The 26,859-nt window shown below is 43.2% G+C and overlaps 2 protein-coding genes across 6 annotated transcripts; both read right to left on the reverse strand.

Moving 5' to 3' along the window:
* Positions 1–634: 634 nt before the first annotated feature.
* LOC104588205 (uncharacterized) lies at positions 635–4,675 on the reverse strand. 2 transcript variants are annotated; one of them, XM_019196112.2, is made up of 7 exons: positions 4,325–4,675; positions 3,901–3,956; positions 3,730–3,813; positions 2,101–2,155; positions 1,653–1,788; positions 1,154–1,204; positions 635–1,052 (listed from the first exon to the last, which is right to left on the reverse strand). In XM_019196112.2, the coding sequence occupies exons 1-7, from the start codon at positions 4,503–4,505 to the stop codon at positions 953–955; spliced, it is 663 nt and encodes a 220-aa protein (XP_019051657.1). In that variant the 5' UTR covers positions 4,506–4,675; the 3' UTR covers positions 635–952. The 2 variants fall into 2 exon arrangements, with proteins under 2 accessions (XP_019051657.1, XP_010244348.1); XM_010246046.3 differs by having other exon boundaries at positions 3,901–3,962; positions 4,325–4,674.
* A 1,490-nt stretch (positions 4,676–6,165) lies between these two features.
* LOC104588206 (phosphorylated adapter RNA export-like protein) lies at positions 6,166–26,364 on the reverse strand. 4 transcript variants are annotated; one of them, XM_010246047.3, is made up of 5 exons: positions 26,312–26,364; positions 25,469–25,737; positions 23,689–23,794; positions 7,462–7,605; positions 6,166–6,642 (listed from the first exon to the last, which is right to left on the reverse strand). In XM_010246047.3, exons 2-5 carry the CDS (start codon positions 25,702–25,704, stop codon positions 6,391–6,393), a joined length of 738 nt encoding a protein of 245 aa, XP_010244349.1. In that variant the 5' UTR covers positions 25,705–25,737; positions 26,312–26,364; the 3' UTR covers positions 6,166–6,390. The 4 variants fall into 4 exon arrangements, with proteins under 4 accessions (XP_010244349.1, XP_010244350.1, XP_088748687.1 ...); XM_010246048.3 differs by having other exon boundaries at positions 25,469–25,740; positions 26,312–26,343; XM_088892561.1 differs by lacking the exon at positions 7,462–7,605.
* Positions 26,365–26,859: the final 495 nt, after the last annotated feature.

A 26,859-nucleotide genomic window follows, 5' to 3' on the forward strand; every position in this document is an offset into this window, starting at 1 on the left:
TATTATATCTATCCAATGAAACAACCCTTTCTAGGATTTTAGTGAGGAATGACTGGAAATTACATGATCAGATAGATTTAAGCCGTTATTAACTCAAAAAGTTAAACCATTCGACCCGTCACCTGAAGGTTAAGACACCCTGGCTAACTCCAAACCCATCAATGAGTAGTGTTGATTTACTCAAAACACTTGACCCCATATTTAAACTGTTAAACCATTCAAACTCCTTTCCCGATCGACAGCTAAAATCTCGTAAGACCAATATTTAATTTTGGGAAAAAGAAAATAAAAACAAAACCCAGAACCACCATGAATAGTGAGAGAAAGAGGGAGAAGAGAATAAGGGATGAAACCCATCACCAGTAGCCCAGTACAATCATGCCAAGGTGGATCTTCCATAGAAAATCACCACCATTGATCATCATGACAATGGCGATTGACAAACTTACGACATGATAGGGGGTGACTGGCTTCCTCTCATAAAGGTTACCCTCTTTTCCTTCTTCCTGCATCAGCCTTCTCTCTCAATATCAATTGGTAAGAGGACATGGAAGATCGGAAGGGGGGGTGGGGAGTCTTAAGGCCAACGACAAACCATCTCCCACACGAGCTTATATAATTAAGAATCAAGATCAACCACCTTTTACATTTGATCCTTCAATTTCTCTATAACTACAAAGTACAAACAACAAAAACGTCCAGGAAATGAACAAAGAAGCAAAAAGCCACAATTTCCCGACTGGGTCAACTTTGAAAAGAAACCAACAGGTCCATCAACGGGAGTAGTGCGTAGTGTGTATCAAGAGCCTGGCATCCCCATTGTGCAGACAGAGTAAACGGGTTTCCCCTTGTATTGAATGAAATGTTCTCAATGGCTCCACTGTGCCATTCCGGAAACAACCATTGAAACGCTATAAAGCGGAAGGAACAAAACAAACCTGAACCTCAACTTTTAGGTGGCCTTATAAGCATACATGTAGGCACGTAGTTTTCTTACTTCTTCAGATGACTCACTGAGTAGATGGTCCACATATAGGCATATTATAGCACCACTGCAATCTCAACAATACGGAAAAAGGATGAGTCTAACAACACACACAAACGGGGAGATGGGTGCATATGTAGATGGATACATGGATATGATATTTGATACCTCAGAGGCCCAAAAGGGAGCCATATAATATCCCATCGGAATTTTGGCATCCTATCATACATTTGATATTAATGTTAATAAAATTACATAAACAGAAAAGTAAAATAAGAACTGAATATAGGAGCCTAGAATAACAAAGCATCCAAATGGATAAATGTACAGGTTGTATTACTCCAAAACTATATACACATGAAAACAAACAAGGGGATTTAGTTTTACACATGAAAACAAACACGGTTCATAGAACAGGGTTTGTGTACTTCTGGTTCCAGTTCTCAACTAGGCAAGTCAAATAACTAACCTAAAAAGAGCTATAAAACAAATGAATTGAGAAACAAACTGTAATAAATACATAAATTAATAGAGGTTGATAACAGGTTTCACCGATTATTATGAAATTCATTAAATACTCCGTACTTTTCCGGAAGCAGATATTTTTTTTCTTTTGGTTTGACAATGGTTAAATAGATAAGTAGAGGAAAGATTCTACTTGATTTACCTCAGCATGTAATATAACCAGAACACTGTTAGTAAAATGCCACCATAGCAGGAATACCAAATCCATTGTCGATGAGATTCTGAACTTTGAAGTAGCCCCATAATTGCCATCAAACAGGATAAAACAGCTACCCAGTCTGCAAGATATTTAAATACATTGCACTTTATTCATTAGTGGATTCTACATGCTTTGGATGCAGACAGAACAAAAGACAACCTGTTCTTAGTTTTTTTTATCCATCACACTGTTCATCTCGTAGACCATTGATTAACTATATTAACAAACAACAATCAAATAAAAATAGCTTTTTCGTCAAACAGCTTAGATCAACATAGAGAACACCAGTTGCATGTGTGTGTGTGTGCGCGCATGAAATCTATTTATTTCAAAGCTATGACATGAATCAACAACACCAGAACTATTGAAGAATGAGAGCAAGGTGAAAAACCTGCAGAGATGACAACCCATGACTCAATCTCATCCATGAAGTAAGCATGATAGCGCTGTTCAATATAAAAAAAAAAAAAGGTAAGAAGCATGATAATTAACTCTTGATGATAAAATAAGATATCCATCATGGTTTCAGTAGAGGAACCCATAAACAGACAGCAAATAACAGCTCTCAGAAGGTCCATCAGTGGCCAACAGACAAAAAACCCAAGTGATTTCCTCCATGCACTGATAATGAGTAATGCCCGAACCATTCTACATAATATGATAAATAGCAGTCTATGTAAAAGTAATTAGAAGGAAGCATTCATTCACCAGCATTAATATGTCATTATTTCCTTCCATCTGTCCTCAATTTGATGGGGCATTTCATCTGATGCCATATATTGCAATTTGCAACATGAAAAGGTTACATGGGTTTTACAAGATTAAGAAATTTCATATGCCGGTGTAGTAAAGGGTTCCATTAAATTGCTGAAAAGCTATATGCCAGAAAGTGATCCTCCTTTAATTACCTACACATAGTACCGAATGAAGGTGATGAAGCAGAGGGCAGTCGATGGAAATTCTCCCATAACCTACATGCCATGCCACTCTTTGAATCATTTGAAACCTAGATTCAAGGTAGAAATCTTTGTGCAGTTAAAGGCAGCTATTGACAGATGAATTGACAAGGACAAAAGCAGGAATAACTTGTCAAAACAGAAATGGTGGAAAAGAGAAAAGATAGGACAAAGGATACTCTATTTCAATAAAACAAGTGTTATTGTTCACATTGTCATGGCTCATGAATCCGATAAAAGAGTAAAGGTCAATCTCAGTGCAGAACTGGTCAAGCTTGAAGTAGTGTTGTCAGGTGAGCTGATTGAGCAACTTGATGTCACTTAACGAATAATGGATATAGAAATAGATGCTCATTTTGAGTAGCATAAAAGTTAGAGTCAGACTATGATACCAGAAGGCATAACATCTTAAAAAAACTAAAAACTTATAACCAATTAGCGTGTGTTTGGAACCATGGGCGTTTATTGAATAAACACTGCCACATAGGCACCACTTCAGCATTCCCCATACGCATAGGGATTTGCAAAAGTAGATTTTGGTTTATATGCACGCCTACCATTGGGGGAAGCTTCATTTTAGTGCTTCCCCCAACGGGTAGGCATTTATTCACTGTTGATGTGGTGTCTAATGGCGCCTAAGTGTCAATAAATGGTTCATCATTGCTTTTCTCGATTTTCCAAACAAATCAAGTACAAAACGTTTAGTCAATAAACTTCCACTGTTCCAAACACATACTTAACCGGTATCATAAAATTGGCAACTAATCAGCAGGTGGTATTCATCAAAATTTACGGGGGTTCTGATTGGTGAAAGTTCTTCGGTATTACACCTGTCTGGCATCATAGATATTGCCTAAAAGTTATCGTGGATGCAAAGTAACTAACCACTCACTTTTTGTGCGACTCCTTTTTTCAAAGTCTATTGCTCAACAAGGTTCTCATAAACCGTCTCTCAAGTAAAATTCTTCCAGTAATGCGAATCAAATGCTGACAGAAATGAAGGAATGGATTTCAAATGTTCACAATTTCTGAAATTGAAAACACCATAAAGCAATAATTCTCACCAATTCCCATGGATATGAAGCTTGATGAAAGATAGATAACACAAGAAATGCTGCAAAGCAAAAGAGAAGGGCCGCGAATACACTCTACAAGAACAAATAAAACCTTACTCATTAACCATTAAACCATGAATGGGAGTCACATCTGAGAGAGCTTACATGAAAATTACCTACCTTCCAGAGAAAACTCTGTTTAGCTTGGCTCCTTTCTAAGGACCGAACCAGCTCCTCTTGTTCTGTAAATCAAGAGGGAAAAAAAAACAAAATAATCAATTTTTCTAACATTTAAAGAAGAAAGTTGAAAATAAGAGGAGAATATTGGTAGTTGAAAATAATTAAGATACGTTAAATTCATGTGACACATAAATCTGTGTAAAACGAGGAAAAGGAAAAGGACGGTGAAATTTCGAAGATAATAAGTGCAAATACAGGAGATTTAAGTTGAACTTGCAATCTTTTTGTCTCTACTTTCGTTCCATCAATTGAATAACAATTCAAGCACTAATAAATTCGTGATTGAAAGCAAATGAAACGAAGGAAGAAAAGACGAACGAAATCCTTAATTTGCTTCCGGAGAGAGAGAGAGACAGAGAGAGACCTTCAGTGTCGATTGGACGGAAATCGTCGAGAGATGGGTCGTCACGAGTGGGGAGAGATAAATTATTATCGTCTTCATCCCTGCGAGAGTTCAATTTCATCCACTTTCTCGTCAGTTTCATCATACTCTCTCCCCGTGCAACACTTTCTTTCTCTATCTGTGAGCACTCCCGCCGGTTCATCACTCAAAAGAACTGTATGACGGGGCTTAAATCCTACCTGGGACTCAGGAGAGGTGACAAGACATGTAGATGTATCTAATAACTTGCCACCTGTCCCTTGTCTTCTCTAATGGTTGAGAACTTAGGACTTGGGAGTTGGGATCAAGGCTGAGTTGTGTCCCACTTCACCGTTGTTGAGCCAAGGATACCCTTTTTAAGGCCTAAAAATTTACAATCATAGCATATTTGTTTATCTTTCTAATAATTGGATGCAACCTAGAAAGCTATATCTGATTTTTTTTTTCCGGTAACGAGAAAGTTATATCTGAAGGGGTGTCAATTGGTAAGGGTTTCCATAAAAAACCGAAAAACTGAATCGAACCAAGAAAACTGAACAGCAAAATGTGATGTGGTTAATAGAATCGAGTGATTTAGTTTTAGTTCGAGATTTTTGAAAAACTGAAAGATCGGTTCGGTTTTCGATTAACTTATAAAAAAACCGACAGTTAACCGAACCGACCGATATATATTTTTAATATACGTCACATATTTTTTATGTATTATATAAATATATACTTATTATATATATAAGTATATACTTATATTATATTTATAATGATCTATTTTATAAATATATTATATATATTATATATTTTTCAAATATTTATAATATATTATATATCATTTATTATTTATTATATAATATTATACATATATTTGTATAATATATATTATAAATATAAAAAACCAAAAAACCGTAACTGGTCCAGACATTGAATTGGACCGATTAACCGGTGGTACCGATTCAGTTTCGATTTAGAGAATTAGAAAAACGGGTACCACCGGTTCAGTTTACAAAAAAGTGCCTTGGTTCGATTAACCGAACCGTGGACACCCCTATCAATTGGATTGGATTTGGTCCAATTCGATCCAATCCAATAAAAGTTCATTATAAATGGACCAGGTCCAATTAATATTTTAGATCATTTTAGACCGGTCCAATTCAATGTTTGAACCATCCAATCCGTTCAAATTCGTTTTGAATTAGATTTGTTTCAACCCAAACCTGATCTATTGATACCTATATTCTTATATTATATCAAGGGACTAGATTTGGCTTAATCCAACCGAATCCAATATATTACGAACAGACCAGGTCCAGTCCAATCTAAAAAATATTTTGGACCAGATTGATCCAATCCAATGTGTCTTATTGGTCCATCCAATCAATTTAGACTGAACGGGGTCCAATCCAAAAACCGATCCATTGACACCCTTATATCTGGGGAATGGTTAGTTTTGTAATTAAAAGAAGCATTTTATAGTGAAATTTGACAGTATAATTATTTTTACTTTTTAATAGCTTTACAAAAATTCACATTTTCCTACCTGCTGCACTGCTCCATCCACCCACCCATATTCATGTCTTATGGTAAACAAATCAATGGATGAAAAGCAAGCATAAATGGCGATGCAATAAAACAAACATGGGCATTTCACCAAACAACATGCCGGTTTCTAGAGCTACTTGACTAATTAAACATAGGCAGACGCCAGGCAATAGCTTATTTCAAAGTTAAAAATGCTTCATGGATATTTCAGGCAGGTCTTCAAATCCTTAAATCTAAGAAATCAAGTTTAGGAAAAAAACTACAAAGCAGGTTGACGAGTAGGCTTGTGCTTGGATCGAGTGGAAAGACTAGAAAATCATATTATTCCTTTTCTTTGTTACTTTTCATTATTTATTTGACAAAGTAAAAGAAGAGATAACTCATCACATCAGAAAGGGGAAATTTCTCTAAAATGAAACGTTCTCCAATAACTTGTCAAATATTTCATCATCAAAACTCAAGATCGGCACCTAAAAAGCCTCTTTACATTCTACTCTCTCCCTTGTTTCAGAAGATCAAGTAAATTCATCTTTTGGATCCTCCTCAACGAGGTCCTCATAAGCGACAGGTATCCGTATTCTGTTCAGGACAGATGTCCGCCTCCCTTGAGCACCATTCCTTTCAGCTTCACTTTGTGTTTTAGTTGCAAGCGGCAAGTCATCTGCAACATGATCTGAAATCCCATCAGAAGATGCACATACAGATCTTTGAGAAGAGCCCTCCTTTTGCCCCAGCGGTTGTCTGATACCTTGTTTCCTTAATTGCTTCTGCAATGGAGGTTCAAAATAAGATTTAGAAATTACAAGGTTATAATCCATAATTGGGAGAGAAGACGTAGAGCCAAGGTCTAGGTAACCATGCATATTGGATAATCAAAACCACTGTTTTTTAATGAGCCAAAAATACCCTTTTCCTAGATGACATCAAGAACCAGCACTTGATACAGAATCCGTTATAACAAAATACTGGGTATGTCTGAGGCAAGAATTGTTTGTGCTGTGAGATCAAAGAATATTTATATTGTTTATGTTGTGAGATCAAAGAATAAAGAAAACAAACAAACAAACAAAGACAGACAAAGACAAGTGATTAGAGACAGAAGAAAAGGAAAGGAAAGAAACAAATGAAGATGTAGAGCCCTGATTTGACATAGATAGAGAAAGATGATGCTTTGTTTTGTTTACAGAATTGAGAGAAGTAGAAGTGGCTTATTCTAATGAACACCATGATGAAAGCCACTAGTTAAAACCCCACCACAACAAATGTATTCTATTATGGATCTCTAAGTTGAAATTTGGTGTGTTATAATACTTTTTTTCACCTTTATCTATACAACACAATCTGGCTTAGTTGCACTGCACCTAAAATTTGTATACCTCCAATACAAAAACATCAAGACAAGGCATAAAGCAACCTGCAGCCCCCAAAAAAATGCTTTATCGCCTAAGTGTTGCCTTGATAACTAAGCTATAGGTTAAGATAGATTCCAACTTTACAATGAATTTATGACATTAATATCTATCTGCAAGAGAAGTAATAGAGGTGAATTTTTTTTGATAAATAAGTAATAGAGGTGGTTCTCACACCTCAAACTCCTTTCCTTTTGTCATTATCTCTTTGTAAGCCTTTGGTTCACGTACTTTCAGAATGTTCCACAGTATACCACCACCTGTTCGAGGTCGCTTCCCATCAGCAGTCATCTGACCTCCGCAAGCCTGTATTGCTTTCACCTGTAACTTCAAAATCTCAATGAAACAATCCCAATCCATGATGAAATTCCAGGAATGGATAAAATCATTGCCAGTCAAGTTGTTGATGAAATTCCAGGAATAGATAATATAGTTGCCATTCTAGTTGTTGGTTAATGAAGATGACAACATATCTATATAATAAAGCGGATAGTTGCCCTGGGTTCCATGCATGTTATAAAAGTTAAATCCAAATACCACATATCATATATGGTTAATACTTACTTGCACACGTGCATAGAATGTGCCCTTTCACTAGTCCAACATTATGCTCACCATGCAAACCATGAGAATGTAGGTAATGATATTTAGGGTTTGACTATGATATCAGAAAGACATGATATCCAAAAAATTTGTGACCAATCAACCAGTATCATATGTGTTAACCAATCAAGTGGAATCTATCAAAATTCATGGGTGGGTTTTGATTGGTCAAGACTCTTCCGGTACTATGCCTTTCCAGCATCATAGATTTTCCCTGATATTTAATGTCCGATTGCAATCAGAATTCAACCCAAATCTGATACGAGTCAAATGGATAAGATACAATTCAAATCCTTATATTTTTTTCTGAAAAGAGGTAACTTTCATTAATTAATCAAAGGGAGGGGGAATGTACATGAAGGATGTATAAAAAAACTAAAAAGAAACAAAAAATCCAAAGCACTTACACTGGTAAGGTATTTGCACTATACAAAACATTTCTGTCCATCCCTAGTTTTGAAAGAGAATCGTTCAAGGAGTTCATCTCCCTTGTAATCATCTAAAAGAGCAACAACAAAGGTCAGAAGAATTCTCCCAGATCTCATTTAGCAAATGGGAAATTTTCCAAAAACCCCCATCATGGCTATGGCCCACAATCACATTCCTTGTATCACCTTCTACCAGCAAATGGGTAAGCATTAATGGATTTCAAATGGATTAAAACGAAAAGAATCAATGGATTTTCCCAGCCTCGGATCCAGAAGAAGGGATCTAATTTCAGCTTCTGAGGCATCAGTAGTGCCTATACGACCACAGAAAGCCATAAGAGATTACCTCTAGCATCAGTGATGTGCCCCCCCAACTCCAGCAGGCCCTCTATGAACATCTGCAGCAGCCATCAAACTTGAGGCAAAAGTCACTAACATGTCTTGAGTTGAGGATGTTCTAAATCTGATGAGAAGATCCTGAAGAATGCAATATCTTGAAGAAGATTTGGCTGATCAAGATTTATTCCTAGGAAGAAAAGGGAGGAAACCGACCAAGAGGCTATAAGCTGAATCACTTTTCTTTTGAGGCCTTCCCAAGAAGAGAGAGATTCTCAAAAATCCTACTGTTTCTTTCCTCCCAAATGCACCACATGACCACTTGAGTGCTTACTTCCAAAATACTTTCCCACATTGACCCAACTTAAATTTTGGCCAAAGAATGAACTCAGTTATATTTTCAAATCCAAATATTAACAAATCAAATTTGGATTTAGGTATATCCGATTCAATCCAATCCATTTGCAGCCCTAGTTTGACAATTATTATTTGGAAGATGATGGGAGCTGAAGAGAGATTTACTGGTAGTTATTGTTTGGAAAAACATAGGGAGCTGAAGGCCTTTTGTTTCATCATCATTACATCAAAGAAGCTAGATCCCTAGCATCCAGAGCAAACACCCTATTTTGATGAATGAACAGCTGTTTGAGAATGACTGAAATGACTGAACTCAATGGCATTGCTTTGCCTTACAGTGGATAAAATAAATAAACTATAAAATATTCAAGGGTATAGTAATCAACCCAACTTCAGTTTCATCTGTTAAGGAGTTCCTGACATCCTTAATAATTCATTCGCTGATGACATCCTCTCTCTCTCTCTCTCTCTCTCTCTCTCTCTCTCTCTCTACCTGAACGAATTGCATCAACTCATTGGCCTTCTTATGATTTAAAGTTTTTCTATCCTGTCCATCTCTTCATTGGAAGACTTGATAATGTTACTTTTTTAATCTTGCTCTTACCAATATTTTGAGTCATTTATCCATATACTAAAAAAAAATTGATAGTTCATAAACAATCTTATCAAGTAAATGATGATAGAGCATGAATAAAACTATGCAAAAAATGTAGTTGCAGCACGTAAATAATGTTTCCTATGAGATATGTCAGATAACGCCCAAATTAAGCTCCCTCAAATACACTAAAATGACTTCTCAGGCTACTCTCAACTGCCATTCTCTGAAAACATTTTTTTCCAGAACATTACAGGTTTAAACCATTTCAGAACATATAATAAGGTTGTTTGAGTTTCAATGCCTTCCATTAAAGAGGAAGCTGTCAAGAACAACCATTCTCATTTTGCAATCCACTTTAGTAAACCAAAAATATCTACTTAGACAACATATCTGTTTTATCAGAATTAGAAAACCTTTCCCTTTTCCTAAGAGAAGTTGGTTTGACTATGGGTAACTTTTTTTTTTTTGAGAGAAGATAACTGAATTCATTAAGATTCAGAAAAGGGGGGTGTACATGAGAGGATGTAGAAGCCTTTTAAGCACAACAAAAGCAAAGAGACTGCCCTCTAGGAAGGAAGCATATTGGAGCTATACAAAAAATCCCTTCCCAGCCCAGATTTAGCTACATTATCAACCACATGATTTAATTCTCTAGGAATCCATCTAAAACTGCAGTGTAAATAAGAGGCAAGCTCCCTAATTTCTAACAGATGGGATAGCTCCCACGGGTCTAGAATCTGTCCTGAAGCCCAGTTAATAATATTTCCCGAATTACCTTCCACTGCAATGCAGCTGAGCTGTTGAGATTTGGCCATTCTGAGGCCTTCCAAGAGGGTCCTTGCCTCTGCATCAGAAGAATCTTCTGCCTTGGCTGGGCCACTATAGTCCCAAATCAAATCTCGATTTGCTATTCAAATCAGTCCTCCAATTCCAACCTTTGATCTGTCCTTAGTGGCTCTCCTAAAACTGCCATCGAAGTTTAGAATAAATTCACAATCTTGTCTTGGGGTGATTTTAAGACGGGTTTGAGGGTGAAAAGGAGAGGTTAATAGTATAGCAGGCCAGTTACTAAGTTATTATGTATGTCATTCCGACTGATACCCTCGAAGATTTTGCTATTCACCTTCGAGCTGCTAATGTTAGCCAGAATGCAATCTCGAAGAGCCTCCAAGGAGGAGTAACTATCCTCAAATGGGACCGGATCTGCTCCTCACCATGGCGCCTCACACCCAAGGTTCAAAATTTAAATACATATTGGACTGTGATGATGCACAATCCGGTCGGTCTTAACTACCGGTAATCTTGCCTCTGATGGAGTCGAAGATGCCTGAAACAAGGAAGAAATCGGAGGTTTCCGGGGAGGAACCTGGTAGGAATACTCCGAAGCTCAAGTCAATGCTCTTGATAAGGCAAGGGAAAATAAAGAGATTTCAAGACCAGAAAGCACAAATATCACATACCTCTTTCTCTGGGGGAGGAAGGCCTTTTATAACCACCCGGTACACTCACTCCCAAATTTCTGCTAAGTCAAGTATAACCGCCTCTGTGGGGGGGGCAGGCATTACCGCCACTGTCCTTTCTGCCAGGGCCGTCTCTGCCACAACTGAGATGGCGTGGCAGATAGCCGTTACGGCGTGATTGCCGTCTGTCAGACCCAGACCAGTCAGGCGTGCTGCCCCAGAGTACGGATCTGTCAGATATGGTTTCATAGTCGCGCGACCTGGAGCCAAGGTGCCGGAGTGGTGCGCGAGGTGAAGTCTTGAGTTCGGATGAGTAGGTCCTACTATCCCGTAGTGCTGGCATATGGTCCGAACTGGCCCGAGGTGGGCTAGTTTCGACCTTACCCTTCGCGGGCTTCGCTGTTAGCCTTGGGATCCTTTAGGGAGAGTTCGGGTTTCGCCTCCAGAAAGCGTGGATTCCTTTTGGGAAGCTCGGGCCTCTTCTTGGGGAGCTCGTGAGCTCGGGCCTCTCTTTGAAGAGCTCAAGCCTCTCTTTGGGACGGCCGCGCTACGTCATCGTGTCGAGCTGGCGTTCCTGCCAAGTCATCTCGTCTTCTTCCACGTGTCGCATAGCCAAGGGGTCGGGCCAAATCTACCTCCATCAATTGCCCCCCGCTCCCCATGCTTGGGATCTTGACCCGGCGTGGGGAGTTCACAGACTAACGGGTGGATTTGCTCCATGGCGTGCTTAGTCCAGCTCGAAGATTCCCGGTCTAACCCGCTTGCATTCTTGGCTCAACCAGGGTCAACGCAGCTCAACCGAAGTCAGCCTGGGTCGCGTACAACTCATGTGCGGACGTCAAGCGATTTATCAACTATCGGACATCAAAAATTGGCGATAAACTGATTTCACCTCGGGGCTCGTGCAGCCGGTTTTCCTGAGAGCCGTTGGATGGCTTTGATCTCGTCCGTTGATGCGCGGGTACAGCGGCTATAAATAGTGGGGTCCCTGGCCACTTTTCCTTCGCCAAATTTAAACGATCGTTCCTTGAGCTCGCATGCAAGGTCCCCAGCTCGCGTCACTTTCCTTAGTTCGGTAGCGTTTCCCTTGGTGAGTCCCCTTAGCCTTTTTCAATTTCCTTTCCTTTTCCTTTCGCGATGTCTAGTTCAAGTAGTTCGGGTAACCTCTTGGATGGGCCTGAGGCGGAGACCTCGGGTCGGGCTGACTCTTTTGACAGCCTTCTGGATGAGACCGAGGTAGGGCCTTTAGGCCGGGCTACCCCGAGTAGTCTAGAGTCCACCTCTCGTCGGGTTCGAATGCCGGACACATTCGGACCTTCCACCATGACGTGTGAGAGACTTTGGTCCCTTATTCGTCAATTCAACCTGCCCGGGGAGTATGCATATAGCATACCTTCGGGCAACTTCCCTTGGGAGCACGGTCCAGATGAGATTGTGGTCTTCCGGGAGCAGCTCATTGCCGGGCTGCGCCTTCCTCTTCATCCTCTAATCGTCGAAGTCTTGAACCACTTCGGCGTCTCAGTAGGTCAGCTTCAACCGAACTCAATTCGCAACGTCGTTGGGACCATATCCCTCTGCTACGAATACGTCATCCCCTTGGACTTAGAAATTTTTTCCACTCTTCTCATGCTTAAGAAACAAGCGAGCTACCTTCCCGAGCACAGGCGGGCTTACTACTTGTCTCCTCGCCCGGGGTTCAAACTCCTTCACAAGCTTCCAAACAAAGTCCCGATGTGGAAGCGGGACTACTTCGTGGTCCGAAGTGCTATGGGGTGGCCGTTTCCTACTCAATGGAGGGCGGTTGTTCCTGACCCCGACGTCATGTTGGATAAAGACATGGCGGAGACCTTTCAGTCCTGGGCCCAGGTCGGGCTCGAGTGCGAAGAATACCTCTCGGAAGCCAAGCTCATTCAAGCCGGTCTGAGTCCGGGTAGGCTTCTTTACTTAGTCTTTTTTTTTTGGTACTGATGCCAAGCTCCTTTTGCAGGTATTATGGAAGCAGAGAAGACCCGCGGTGCTAACTTACTCGTCGGAATGAAGAGAAGGAAGCGGGTCACCAAGCGAAATCGCGTGGTCTCCTCAGGCCATGGAGCCCTAAGTCCCGAGCCGGCGGGGCCTATCCCCGAGATGGCAGCGGAGCCCGGCGTTGCGGAGGCTCGGGAAGCTAAAACTACAGAGGCTTCTCGAACCCCAACTGTTTTTTCCAGCTCGGGGAGCCAGGAGGGGGTTGGCAGTGTGTTGACCCCGAGTTGTGCTCTTCGCAAGAGCAAGAAGGCCGTTTACCTGAGCGAGGTTGCGGAATGGTCCGAGCTCCCTCCCAATCACATCGGTGCACGTGCAGCATCTCACGTCATGGTGGTAAGTCGTCGAAGTCTTCCCTTAGTGCTTTTTCCATTCACTCTTTTACTTTCTTGCCTAACTGACTCTTTGCTTGGCAGGCGAACTCCTCTATTATTCACGCCCTGATAATTCAGTCAGAGAGGAACCTGAAGGGGGCACAAGCTGCCGAAGAGGCTCTGGGGTCAGCTCGGGAGGGAGAGCAGACTGCCGAAGAGGCTCTAGGATCAGTTCGGAAGCGGGTCCATCGCCTTGAGGGTGAAGCTTCAGCTCAGAAGAGCGAACTGGAGACTCCAGAGGGAGAATGGCGCTCTGAGGCTCGTCGTGAAGCACCTCGCAACTTTGAAAGGCGGCCTGGAGCACGAGGTGGAATACCTCAAGGCCGACATCAAGGAGAAGACAGATATATTCTTTCAGGCCCTTGAGGATACCAAGGTGAAGGTCGTCGACGACTACATAGCATCAAAGCGCTTCGACGACCTGATGGTGGGCTCATACCGGAGGGGCTTCAAACTGAGTCGGTGGATGATAAGGCACGCCTACCCTGAACTTAATACCCGTGCCATCACCACCTCGCGTATTACTCCGGAGATGGCTGTTGCGGCTGATGAAGATCCGGACTCTGACGACGAGGTTGACCCCCCGAGTGCTGTCGACATCCCTTCTGAGGGCAAGGGGGATGTAGTACCGAAGTGATGTATACCGGGCCTGCGAGCCCGAAGTGATGTGTATCGAGCCTGCGAGCTCATTTTCCTTCTTTTCTTTTTTCTTTTGAACACTGTAAAGCAAACATTAGTAATGAAGTACCTTTTTCTGCCCAAGTGTTGTGCAACTATTTCTTTTTTGCCGAAGTGATTATATTGCTGATCTACATAGAGTTAGGTCCCCGAGACGGGGGGATTCCTCGAGGGGAGTTGACATAGTAAGGCTATATGCCCGATCTGTTCTCTGCCTGTCTTGGAGCGAGCTTTACACCCAAGGTTTCGTACCCGTGTTGCCTACTCTTTTGGCACTAACACTTAGTTTGCGCTAATGAGCTCCCGAGGTCATCCTCAGCTCGGCGCTCTAGCCCTTAGGATATTTTCCTAGTTTTCTTGCCCATGTCGGGGAGGTGACAGGGTCTTATGGTGTCGAGGTCTTTGTTACTTCGGCACTCTGGCCCTTAGGCTCTTGGGAGCGGCTTACAGTCCGCCCAGTTCGGTAATTTATAGGTAATATCGCCTTAGGTTGACGATGTTCCAAGCTAGGGGTATTCGCCTACCCTCCAGGATCTCGAGCTCGTACGCTCCTCCGAGTGCTCTCTTTACTCGATAGGGTCCTTCCCAGTTCGGCCCGAGTTTGCCGACGTCGGGCTCAGGTACCATGACCTTGCGAAGAACCAGGTCGTCGGCGCGAAAGTTTCGCTTCTTGACTCTGGCGTTGTAGTACCGAGCTACCCTTTGCTGGTATGCTGCGGTCCTGATGTATGTGAGGTCCCTCACCTCGTCGAACAGGTCGAGGTTGGTACGTAGCTCGTCGTTATTGGTATCGCCACTGTATGCTTCCAACCGAAGTGAGGGGATTTCGATTTCGGCTGAGATGACTGCCTCCGTGCCATAGGTGAGGTTGAAAGGGGTTTCTCCGGTGGCGGTTTTCTCTATAGTTCGGTATGCCCATAGAACGCTGGGCAGCTCGGTCTAGCCTGGCCTTTAGTCCGCGGAGAATAGCTCTGTTCGTGACTTCTGCCTGACCGTTTGCTTGTGGGTGTGCGACCGACGTGAAGTTTTGTCAGATCCCCATGTCTTGGCACCACTCTTGCAATTTGATGTCTTCGAACTGCTTGCCATTGTCGGAGATCAGTATCCGAGGTAGTCTGAAGCGGCACACTATGTTCTTCCAGAAGAAGTTTTGGGCGTTTCGAGTTGTGATTGTTACAAGAGTTTTAGCTTCAACCCACTTTGTGAAGTAATCTACTGCTACTACTAGGAACTTCCTCCCTCCCGTTGCTGGCGGGAATGGCCTGAGTAGGTCGATACCCCATTGTGCGAAGGGCCATGGGCTGGTGAGATACTTGAGGTCAGCGGCGGGCTGGTGGTGAATATTGGCGTGCTTTTGGCACTTATCGCACTTCCTGACTAGCTCAACGGCGTCTGCTTTCATTGTTGGCCAATAGTATCCCTGTCGTAGCGCTTTTTGAGCGAGGGCCCTGCCCCCCAGGTGTCCGCCACACAGGCCTTCATGAATGTCGAGTACAAGTTCGACTTTGGGAGGCTGCAAGCAACGCAGGTAGGGGAGTGTGTAGGATCTCCAATAAAGCCATCCGTCTATTATGACGTATTTGGCTGCCTGGCGCTCTACCCTCCTGGTGGCATTGCTGTCTGCGGGGAGGGTTCCATGTAGTAGGAAGCTCGCGAGTGGATCAATCCAGCTCGGCTCTGCTTGGGCGACAGAAGCGACCTCCTCTGCCCCCCCGAGAATGCTAGGCCGAGGTAAGTCCTCTATGTACACAATTCTCATGGTGTTGTCACTGGTGCTGGCTAACCGGGACAGGGCATCGGCCTCAGCGTTCTCTGACCTTGGGATTTGCTTGATGAAGTGTGACTGGAAGCTAAGCAAAGCCTCTTTTACCTTTGCCAAGTAAGCGACCATAGTTGGCTCGCGGGCTTCGTATTCGCCTATTACTTGGTTGACCACAAGCTGGGAATCGCTACAAATAACTATGTGTTTTGCTTTTACCTCTTGCGCCAGGGCTAGCTCGGCTATCAATGCCTCGTATTCCGCCTCATTGTTGGATGCCGCGAACTCGAAGCATAGCATGTACTCCAGTTTCGTGCCACTCAGACCGTGGAGAACTACACCGGCTCCGCTGCCCTGCTGATTTGAGGAGCCATCAACGTGAAGGATCCAGGGCTCTTCATCCCAGTTCACGCTTGGCCTGACCAGAAGAGATACCGAACTGGGTGCGACCTCACGGGGCTCGAACTCAACTGGCCTGGGAGCCTCGTGCTCAACCGGGCTAAGGACCTCAGAGCTGAACGTGCAATCTGCAACAAAATCTGCCAAGGCTTGGGCTTTGATAGCGGTTCGTGGCTTGTACTGGAGGTCATACTCACTGAGTTCGATGGCCCACTTCATCAATCGACCAGAGACCTCGGGCCTGAGCAATACTTGCCTCAAGGGTTTGTCGGTGAGGACAATGATGGTATAGGCTTGGAAGTACAGACAGAGTTTGCGGGCCGCAATGACCAGGGTATAGGCTAGCTTTTCTATCTCTGGATATCTCGTTTCTGCTCCCTGCAATACTTTACTAACATAGTAGATGGGTTGTTGGACCCGATCTGCTTCCTTTACCAATACCGAACTGACCACTTCGTCGCTTGCCGAGAGGTACAGTTCTAAAACATCACCCTCTTCGGGCCGGGTCAAAATTGGGATACTGGTGAGGTATCTTTTGAGCTTGTCAAACGCAAGCTGGCACTCCGAGTTCCACTCGAACCCTTTGCTTTTTATTGCCTTAAAGAAGGGCAGGCAACGGTCTGCTGATTTAGACATAAAATGACTCAGAGCGGCTATTCTGCCGTTTAATCTCTGAATCTCTTTCACTTTTCGGGGTGGTCTCATATCTAGGATGGCCTTTATTTTATCCGGGTTGACCTCAATACCGCATCGGTTGACGATGTACCCTAGGAACTTACCCGAGGTGACACCGAAGACACTTATTTGGGTTCAGTTTCATGCTAAATTGTCGCAGAATGCAGATCTTGTATTAAATCATGCGAAAACTGTGTCTTGATGACCATGTCGTCTACATAACATTCTATCTTTGTGCCAATTAAGGGTTGAAACAGCTTATTCACAAGCCTTTGAAAGGTTGCCCCAGCATTTTTCAGTCCGAAGGGCATAACCTTGTAGCAGTACAGGCCGAACTCGGTTATGAAGGCGGTTTTTTCTTCATCGATCAAGTCCATCCTGATTTGGTTGTAGCCCGAGTAGGCATCCAGGAAGCTTAGCAACTCATGTCCCGAGGTCGCATCCACTAGGCGGTCGATCCTGGGGAGGGGGAAGCAATCTTTCGAGCAAGCTCGGTTCAGGTCGGTGTAGTCAACGCACATGTGCCACTTGCCATTTGCCTTCTTTACCAGAACAGGGTTGGCCACCCAACTCGGGTAATGAACTTCCCTTATGAAGTCTGCTGCGAGGAGCTTCTCGACCTCCTCATCGACCGCCCTCCAGCGCTCTGGGGCTAGGTTGCGTTTCTTCTGTCTAATGGGCCTAACTACAGGGTCAGTATTCAGCTTGTGAGTTATAAGGTCGGGGTTTATACTGGGCATCTCTGTCGCGGACCATGAAAAAACGTCTAAATTTTGGAATAAGAAACTTACCAATTCAATTCGTAGGGGTTCCTGGACGGAAGCACCGATCTGAAGCGTCTGAGCTGGGTCTGCGGCTGAGGTCGGAACAGCGACTGTTTCTTCCGTGGGCGCAGCTCGTTCTTCGCCTTGCTCTGTAGGCCGCTCCAGTTCGAGGTCACCGGGCACCTTGGTCTTTCCCTTTAGGGCGGCAACATAGCACTTGCGGGACTCGAGCTAGTCGCCCTGTGCTACCCCCACACCGAAGTTTGTAGGGAACTTCATTGCCAAATGATAAGTGGAGACCACCGCTCGTAGGATATGGGTGATCAGCCGACCTATTATGGCATTGTATGGGGAGGGGGTTGCGACCACCAGGAAGTCGTGGTTGAGTCTGACTACGCAGGGCCATGTGCCGACTTTCACAGGTACTGTCACTTTCCTAAGGGGCCTGACTTCTTCTCCGTTGAAGCCTGCCAAAGGAGTGTTTGCGGGTTTCAAGTCACTTCCCCGCAACTAAAGTTGGTTGAACGCGGCTTTGAAGAGGATATCTGCCGAGCTGCCCGAGTCGACCAGTACGCGCCTGACCTCGAAGTCATTGATCTTTACCTTTATGACGAGAGCGTCGTCGTGGGGGTAGTGAACCCCGCGCGCATCGTCCTCGGTGAAGAATATGGGGTCTTCCATCCTTGGCCGCTTTGGGGGATTTTGTTCTTCTCTGGCGGCCTCACGGGTTGATGCTCGAGCTGCTGCCGAGGTGTATCCTGCTACAATCGATCCTCCAACGATCACATGAATCGTTCCCCGAACTGGCCTTTCCTCCGGAGGCTGATTTTGTGACTGTTCTGCCGACCGATTGCTGGACTCGGGGGCATCTCTGTTGTGCTCCCCCTGCCGACCTATCTTATTATTGTTATTATTATTATTATGCTGTACAAAATTTCTTAGGTACCCACGACGGATAAGTTCCTCTATCTCGTCGCGGAGATTATTACAATGTTCGGTGCTATGACCGTGGTCTCTATGAAAACTGCAGTACAAGTTTTTATTCCTCTCGTTCGGGTTCGCTTTCAGACGAGGTGGCCATTTCACGTACGGAGCATCTTTGATTGTCATCAAGATCTCGGCCAGCTTTGTGTTTAAGGGCGTGTAGTCCGCCCAACCTGCTATGGGAACTCGGAACGGCTGGCTTGGCTTCGTCCCCCGAGCTGAGCCTTTCTTTCTCCTGTCATCTTGATTGGAGGGTTCGCCTTCCCTCTTCCTTTTTTCGATCCCACTTTCAGTCCTTTGGTTGATCTCCTCCTCTGTCCTTATGAATCTGTCCGCGAGCTTGAGAAATTCAGCCATGGTCGCGAGCTGGCTGACCACCATGTGCCACTTAAATTCCTTGTGCGTCACACCCCTCTTGGCTACCGCGAGCTGTACTGTGGGGTCTAGGCGCGGTATCTGCAAGCACGCGTCATTGAACCCCTTGATATAGCCCCGGATGGACTCTCCTTCCCTCTGGACTATCCCGAGGAGGCTCTCCTCGGTTCAGGGGCACCGCTTGCTGGTAACAAAGTGCGCGATGAAGACTTGCACAAACTGGGTCCAGCTCCTTACCGACCCGGGGGCCAGGATACTGTACCAAGTGCGGGCCACTTCCCTGAAAGTGGTAGTGAAGGCCACACACATGCAGAACTCGCTGGCCCTTGCCAGGTGCATTTGGGATTGGAAAGCATCGACATGGTCACTAGGGTCAAAGGACTCATCATACTTGCCTAGAGGGGGGAGTTTGAAATCTTTGGGCATGGGAACCGCAAGGAGTTCCGATGACAGGGGGGAAGGGACTGAAAGGATAGGGGCAACTTTTACCTTGTCCGAGCTTGCTTCTTCTTTACCTCAGAGCTCGAGCAGGACACGGGTGGTAGTTTGGCGACTTTGCTGACGCCTCCGCTACTGCTTGAAAGGCCTGGTATTGGCGTTGCTTGCTTCGGTGTTACCGAGCTCAATGGGCCCGAACTGTTGGTGGTAGTCCACGGCCAAGACGCCGAATTGGTTTTCTGTGAGCGGGAGCCCAAACTTAGAGTGCCGAGGTGCCGACTTAATTGGCTGGGAGGTTCCTGATCCGTCGGCGAGCTGCGAGGCGGGGGTAGTTAGTCTTTCCCTCCTGCACGGGGATGAGGCCTGGCTTCTGGAGGGGTTCTGCGGCTGGGAAGCTTCCCCTCGGTGAAGGCGTCCGCCCTGAGGAGAGGGCTTGACCGGCTTGACAGCAGGGTGTCGAGGTGGGAGCTACGGTTGGTTCAAAGGCAGTTGGGGGAACTGTTGTTGGTAGTGATACTGAGAAATGTGGTGTAGTACTTGTTGCTGGTGGAGTTGATGTTGCTGGAACTGTTGCATTTGGGCTTGCATGGCCCGCATGCATTGCATCAAGTCATCAAGTTGATTCTGGCTGGTCGCCAGAGGGACAACAGTCGGTTCGGCAAAGGTTGTCTCAATAGGGAGGGGAAGGGGAGCATTCACAGGTGCCACCATGCTTGGTGCATTGAGGCTAGGGATTCTGCCCGCCGAGAAGGGGACAGTGAACTGTCCGATGCATACAGTGGCGGGCTGAGGGTGTTCCCCTACAGCATTCAAATTGGCGTTGTGCCTGTTACTGCTGGAGGAAGCCATGGATACTGAGGTTTCTTTGAGAGAGAGTTAAAGGTTAGGGGAGGCCTTTTGAAGTCTTCCCACAGACGGTGCCAAATGATGATGCATGATCCGGTCGGTCTTAACTACCGGTAATCTTGCCTCTGATGGAGTCAAAGATGCCTGAAACAAGGAAGAAATCAGAGGTTTCCGGGGAGGAACCCGGTAGGAATACTCCGAAGCTCAAGTCAATGCTCTTGATAAGGCAAGGGAAAATAAAGAGATTTCAAGACCAGAAAGCACAAATATCACATACCTCTTTCTTTGGGGGAGGAAGGCCTTTTATAACCACCTGGTACACTCACTCCCAAATTTCTGCCAAGTCAGGTACAACCGCCTCTGTGGGGGGGGCAGGCATAACCGCCACTGTCCTTTTTGCTAGGGCGGTCTCTGCCACAACTGAGATGGCGATGGCAGATGGCCGTTACGGCGTGATTGTCGTCTGTCAGACCCAGACCAATCAGGCGTGCTGCCCCAGAGTACGGATCTGTCAGATATGGTTTCACAATCGTGCGACCTGGAGCCGAGGTGCTGGAGTGGTGTGCAAGGTGAAGTCTTGAGTTAGGATCAGTAGGTCCTACTGTCCCGTAGTGCTGGCATATGGTCCGAACTGGCCCGAGGTGGGCTAGTTTCGGCCTTACCCTTCGCGGGCTTCGCTGTTAGCCTCGGGATCCTTTAGTGAGAGTTCGGGTTTCGCTTCCAGGAAGCGTGGATTCCTTTTGGGAAGCTCGGGCCTCTTCTTGGGGAGCTCGTGAGCTCAGGCCTCTCTTTGAAGAGCTCAGAAGCTCGGGCCTCTCTTTGGGACGGCCACACTACGTCATCGTGTCGAGCTGGCGTTCCTGCCAGGTCATCTCGTCTTCTTCCACGTGTCGCACAGCCAAGAGGTCGGGCCAAATCTACCTCCATCAGACTGTATCGACCGATACGTATCGTATCAGAGCCTTCACGATACACCCCTACAAGGGGTGTATTGATCAGGCCATGGTTCAAAGGGCAGCCAAGACTTAAACCGACCCCTCTGAATCAGTTTTGAAAAAATAAATAAATAAAACACAAAAAAAGCACTAATACAGGCTAATATGCGGAGTATCAGCCTATATCAATATTTAGAACCATGCTCACACCAACCTCACAGCCACACCCCACCGTGCATTGGGAACATCTCCCGTACTTATGTGATATTATTTATGGGAGATGTTCCCAATGCACAGTGGGATGTGCCTGTGAGGTTGTTGTGAAGCGCCTTGTGTGAGGAGCATATCCCAATTCTCCTCAAATAACCTCCTATTTCTTTCTTCCCAGATATTCCACATGACAGCATGAACAATTGCTTTCTAGAAACAGCTTCCTCTCTTGTCCAAAATCAACTTTAGCCCTTGCCATGAGTTGATAAACTCTATAACAGCATTAGGGGGAGTCTAGCTGAACTTGCCTCCAGATGAGGAGTCGAGAAAGAACTATCAAATATTTCTAGCCACCTCACAATTAAAAAACAGGTGACCGATAGATTCACCATCCTTGTAGCACATCAGATAGATAGTAGGAGAGGTAAAGCGATGGCCTTGAAACTTCTTTTGGAGGTTGTCACAAGTATTTAGCTTTGAGCAAGAAGCCTCCCAAAATCATGAAAGAAACTCCAAGGGGGACTGTGGGGAGCCAAATCGTTTTGCCCGGAAAAGGAGAGGGGGTGGGTTGGTGGTTAGGTGTTGAAAGAAAGAAGAGGTAATGAAGGAGCCTTAAGGGGTTAAAGACCAAATAAGCTTGTCTTCAGTGGAGTGAGAGATGAACACTTCTGAGAGTAAGGCGAGTAAGGAGGTGATTTCAGAAAGTTCTGAGTCTCTTAGCTCTCTGTGAAAATTGAAGTTAAAAGAAAGGCCCTCTGAATCTCTTATCAAGGTTACATAAATGAGAGCAAGCTTATCACGCACTAGCCTAAAGAGAGAGGGGAAGGCTTCACAGAAGGGAGTGCTTCCCCACCAAAGGTCTATCCAAAATTTAATAGTATTTCCTTTTCTTACTTTCAATCTAGTAAGGGGAGTGAAGGAATCAAAAGAATGAACGATACCTTTCCAAGGATTTCGCGAGGAATGAGTCCATAAAGGGAGAGAGTTGCCCCGTCCCCAACTACTTTTGACATATCTGTTGCGGATTACAAAGGCCCATAGAGAGTTTTGTTCTGTTTTGAATCTCTAAAGCTAATTCCCCAAGAGAGCCCGATTTCTTTCCAAGATGTGACCCAACCCTAGCCCACCTTCTTTTTTGGCCTTACAAACCGTTTTCCAGTTTACAAGGCGGCAGCCATTCTCTCCTACTCCCTACCAGAGGAAGTACCTTTGGATTTTTTCCAATCTATTTTTTATTTTTTCTAGAACTTTAAAGAGGGAGAGGAAATAGATAGGGAGATTTGAGAGAATAGCCTTGATGAGGATTAGTCTACCACCTTTAGAGAGATAATTCCACTTCCAAGTACTTAACCTTCTTTCACATATTACAGCATCCCAAAAAAATGCAGATCTCGGATTTCCCCCAAGGGGGAGACCCAGGTAAGAAAAAGGAAGAGTCCTCCCTGCAACCCATCGCCTCCTTCAGGTTTGTCATCAAATGAGGGGGGGTATTGATGCCGATAATACTGCTCTTCTCTAAATTTGTCTTCAGACTTGTTACTACTTCAAAACACCTCAATTCTTTGCTTCAATAAAGAAGATAGTATCGTCAGCATATTGAAGGTGAGAAATATGGATATTCTCATGCCCCACTACAAAGCCTTTAGTTAGATCAGAATCTATAGCCTTTTTCATGAAAGCATCCAGAATGTCAGCTACCAAAGTAAAAAAGTAGGGGGGGAGAGCGGGCAACCTTGCCTTAAACCTCTAGAGGTTTTGAAGTAATCAACTGAAGAGACATTTAACAAGATAGAGATCCAGACTGATCTAATGCAACCTTTCATCCACTTAATCCAGACTTCCCCAAAACCTTTTAAGTTCCAAAATTCTCCAAAGGCAATTCCAATCTACCTTATCATAAAGACTATGGGTAACTTCATATAGCATGGCATCCATTAACTTAAAATGATTTGTACCTTCAACAATGGAGCTTTCGATATACATGTTAACCCATTTTCATATTTATATATTTTACATTTTATACAAAGAACGTTATATCTTATTGCCGATCTAATATTGTAATTTCTACAACATTTTCTTTGTTCATTTAATTGTAATTTATCTAAAAAGCCAACGATCCAATCTCACTACTTACAGCACAAGAATGAAGCATAGAAAGTTTACCTCTCTAACAAGATCACCTAAAGCAGCTATACCAAGACAACCCACAGCAGCCCAAACCAAGTAAGATTTCTTCTCCTTTAGATGTCTACAAGTATCTATAACAAACCTGCAAAAGATAGAGAAAACTAATGAGAACTGCAGAATATTAAAAGGAAACAAAGAGCTCCCTCCCCTAAGTGAACAGATAAATTGATATAAACTAAGGTAGGGATGATGTAAAGAGGTAAGCTTAGTTTAACAAACAATAAAAGCTCAATGTGACACTTGTCAAATTGGCCCCAAAACAGACATTAATCCAGACCCTATCTGTCTAAGAAATCCAACAACTAGAACCCAAAATAATTGAAAGAGTTTGGTGAGCTTCTTCATTCATTCTCAAACCAACATCTATGAGCACAATTTGAACCTAATGCAGGTAAAATTAGATCAACCCAAACAGAGTGAAAGTCTCCATTCTGTAATATCCAAAACCTTTATAAATTAAGCATGTTCCTTTTCAAATTAAAATAATCTTAAAATTGTGCACAAAAAAAAAATTGCAAACTTCTGAAAATCCAATAATAAATTATTTGTTCACATGAATTTTCAGGATTTCATGAATAAATTATAGAATCATAAGCTTAGAACATTAACAAGTTCCACCATAAAGGAAGATATATTCTTGATTTTCTCTTACTATATACCTTCTAATCATAAAAGAGAATAAAAATGTTAGGAAAAAATAGTAAACGTGTTTTACCGTAAGAATATATAAGAAATAGTTGAACACACAAGAATATATTACAAAATATAATCATATTAAAAAAGTAAAATTAAATGAAGGTGCTGTTTGGCAAGTCTTTTTTGAAAGATCTTCCGGAAGATCTGATAGCCAAAAGACGTAGTGGGGTTTTACATAAAGATCTTGGCAGCCCACAGACCGTTTGGTTGGAGGCCCGTCTTTCCACATGAAGATGAGACAAAAAATGAGAACCTTTACTTCCAGCTTCCCAAAATAAGCTCGAATTGAGCTTCTCACATCTTTTCGGGGCAGAGGCTTTTGGCGGCTAGATCTTCCCCTAACCAAACAGGAAAAGACGAAAACACGGCCTGCCAGGCTTCTAAACAGCTGACAGCCCGCACGGAAAGACGTGTCAAACGGGGCCTAAGTATATCTACAATCTAGAGAGAAAGAGAGGTGTAGTTCCTGATTTGGGATTTAGGAGGACTCATGAACTGCATCAAAGCCAAAGTAGAAAAGTGGATGTAGTTACCACTGACTGGGATTGAGTATTGCCTTCCCCCCCTCCCCCCCAAAAGTTTACCCAGCAAAAGAAAAAGATAGTAGTTTCATCATAAATTATAGATATGGAAATACACATTCCTTAGAATGAAAATCATAGTTCTAGCAAAGAGTTAGAAAATCCTAGTTCATTTGTATTGAAGGATATACTCTCTTAACAATTAATTGGACAAGTGTTTGTTCTTTATTTGGATGTCCCTCTTTCTGAACAAATGGAATGCCTTTTGACAAACTTTGTACCAAGTATGCATTGGGAATCAAACTGCGTAGGAGATAGTTAATAAATTATGGAATTTGGAGTGCCATCCAAATCCAACTTTCTAGCATCAAAGGATTGTATCAAGTGATTTAGTTCTTTCTAGCAGTCCTTTGCATCCCATTCCATTTATTATTAGATAGCACAACCCGAAGCTTGAATAAGAAAAATATTAAAGCGTTTCTTCTCAAAATCAGAACTGAAACATTACAAAAGAAAACATGATTTTAGAATAATCTGACCTGTTTATGTCAGTAATATTTGACACCGAACCATTCTTCTTTTTATTCCTCTTTTTTTTCCAACGCCTGCGGTTTCTGCTACAAGGCTCTTGAATTGACATTTCTATCGGCTCATTGGGTTGGTTCTGCTCCCCCTCCAACTCTCCTTCTTCTACATCAAGCATATCAACATCTTGATCATTATCCAAGATTTCCTCTTCAGGTATGGACTCTAGTGTACTCTTTCTTCCCTCCATGAAACCAAGTAAACTTTATTAGGATTGATGGATCTGCTGGAAAGCATGCACAATGAGTGACAACAGAGAATGGAGGAAATCCTAAACCAAAGAATAATAGCATATAGCAGGAACGTCCAGTTAGAATCCCCCATTCCATAAATTTTCCAACGCCCCAAAAAATTCAGACTCACTCGGAAATAAGAAGAATCAAACTAAACACAGACCTGTAAGATAATCATCTTTATCTTAGACTATCATACATTTAGAGAGCTTAAACACCGAAAGAGAAAAACAGGAAGAAGATAATTAATTATAGAAGTTCACAACAAAACAGAAATAGACATAAAAATGCAATCCTTGGAGCCGAAAAAGAAGTACAAAACTTTGTTTAAATCAAAACCCATATTTCTGAAAACAGAATTAAAGTACTATCCGCAAAGGATATCGCCAACCGTGCTTGAAAGTCCAGAGATGATACCCATTATTGAACTATGCAATCCAACAATCGAAATGATATATAAAATCCTAAAATAGCGTACAAAACCAAAACCCTATAACATTGGAAGAATCAATAAAGCTAAACAAAAGAACAAAGAATAAAGAAAGTGCAGTCGAAGTCACTAACCTTCGATACTGCCTTTCGTCGAGCGCTTTCTCGCGCCCCTCTCCCTCCCTCGCTCTTATATATAACTAGCGGGGATCCGTGCGATGCACGGAATTTGTCAAAAATAATAAATCTGATAATTACAATGTTGTTTCAAATAATTTATCTTTATTTTTGTTATTTGTTACAAAAACAATAAATTACTATTAATTACTTAATAAAATAATTATTTATTCTATTAGTATTTTATTTTATTTTATTTATTTTACTTTATTAATAATTAAATATTATATTTTTTTGTAAATGTTAAATATTTAAAATACTTAAATATTCATAAATACATAAAGTTGAATTGTAGTCATAATTAAATTAATCTAAGCCCGAGCTTGAGGTTTAAAAATTCGAGTTGGGCTATGGTTGATCCTCAACCTGACCCAACCCCCTAAGGTGCAACCCTAAGAACAATGTGACATTTGTAATTATCTGAACCAAACTGAGCTATTGGGGATGGGCTACCCCCCATTGTGTAGCCCAATGAACCAAAAACATAAAAGATATTGGGCCAAATT

This window comes from Nelumbo nucifera, chromosome 8, assembly GCF_055504915.1.
Source record: "Nelumbo nucifera cultivar China Antique chromosome 8, China Antique-T2T, whole genome shotgun sequence".
Taxonomy (NCBI): Eukaryota; Viridiplantae; Streptophyta; class Magnoliopsida; order Proteales; family Nelumbonaceae; genus Nelumbo; species Nelumbo nucifera.

Coding starts and splice junctions, on each gene's coding strand:
- LOC104588206 (XM_010246047.3), bottom strand. CDS start 25,704: ATGGAGGGAAGAAAGAGTACACTAGAGTCCATACCTGAAGAGGAAATC. Junction 23,795..25,468: donor AATATTACTGACATAAACAG/GTCAGATTATTC, acceptor TATCTTTTGCAG/GTTTGTTATAGATACTTGTA. Junction 6,643..7,461: donor CAAAAGGAAAGGAGTTTGAG/GTGTGAGAACCA, acceptor CCTCCATTGCAG/AAGCAATTAAGGAAACAAGG.
- LOC104588205 (XM_010246046.3), bottom strand. CDS start 4,505: ATGAACCGGCGGGAGTGCTCACAGATAGAGAAAGAAAGTGTTGCACGG. Junction 2,156..3,729: donor CTTCATATCCATGGGAATTG/GTGAGAATTATT, acceptor TATATTGAACAG/CGCTATCATGCTTACTTCAT. Junction 1,205..1,652: donor TGGTTATATTACATGCTGAG/GTAAATCAAGTA, acceptor AATGTATGATAG/GATGCCAAAATTCCGATGGG.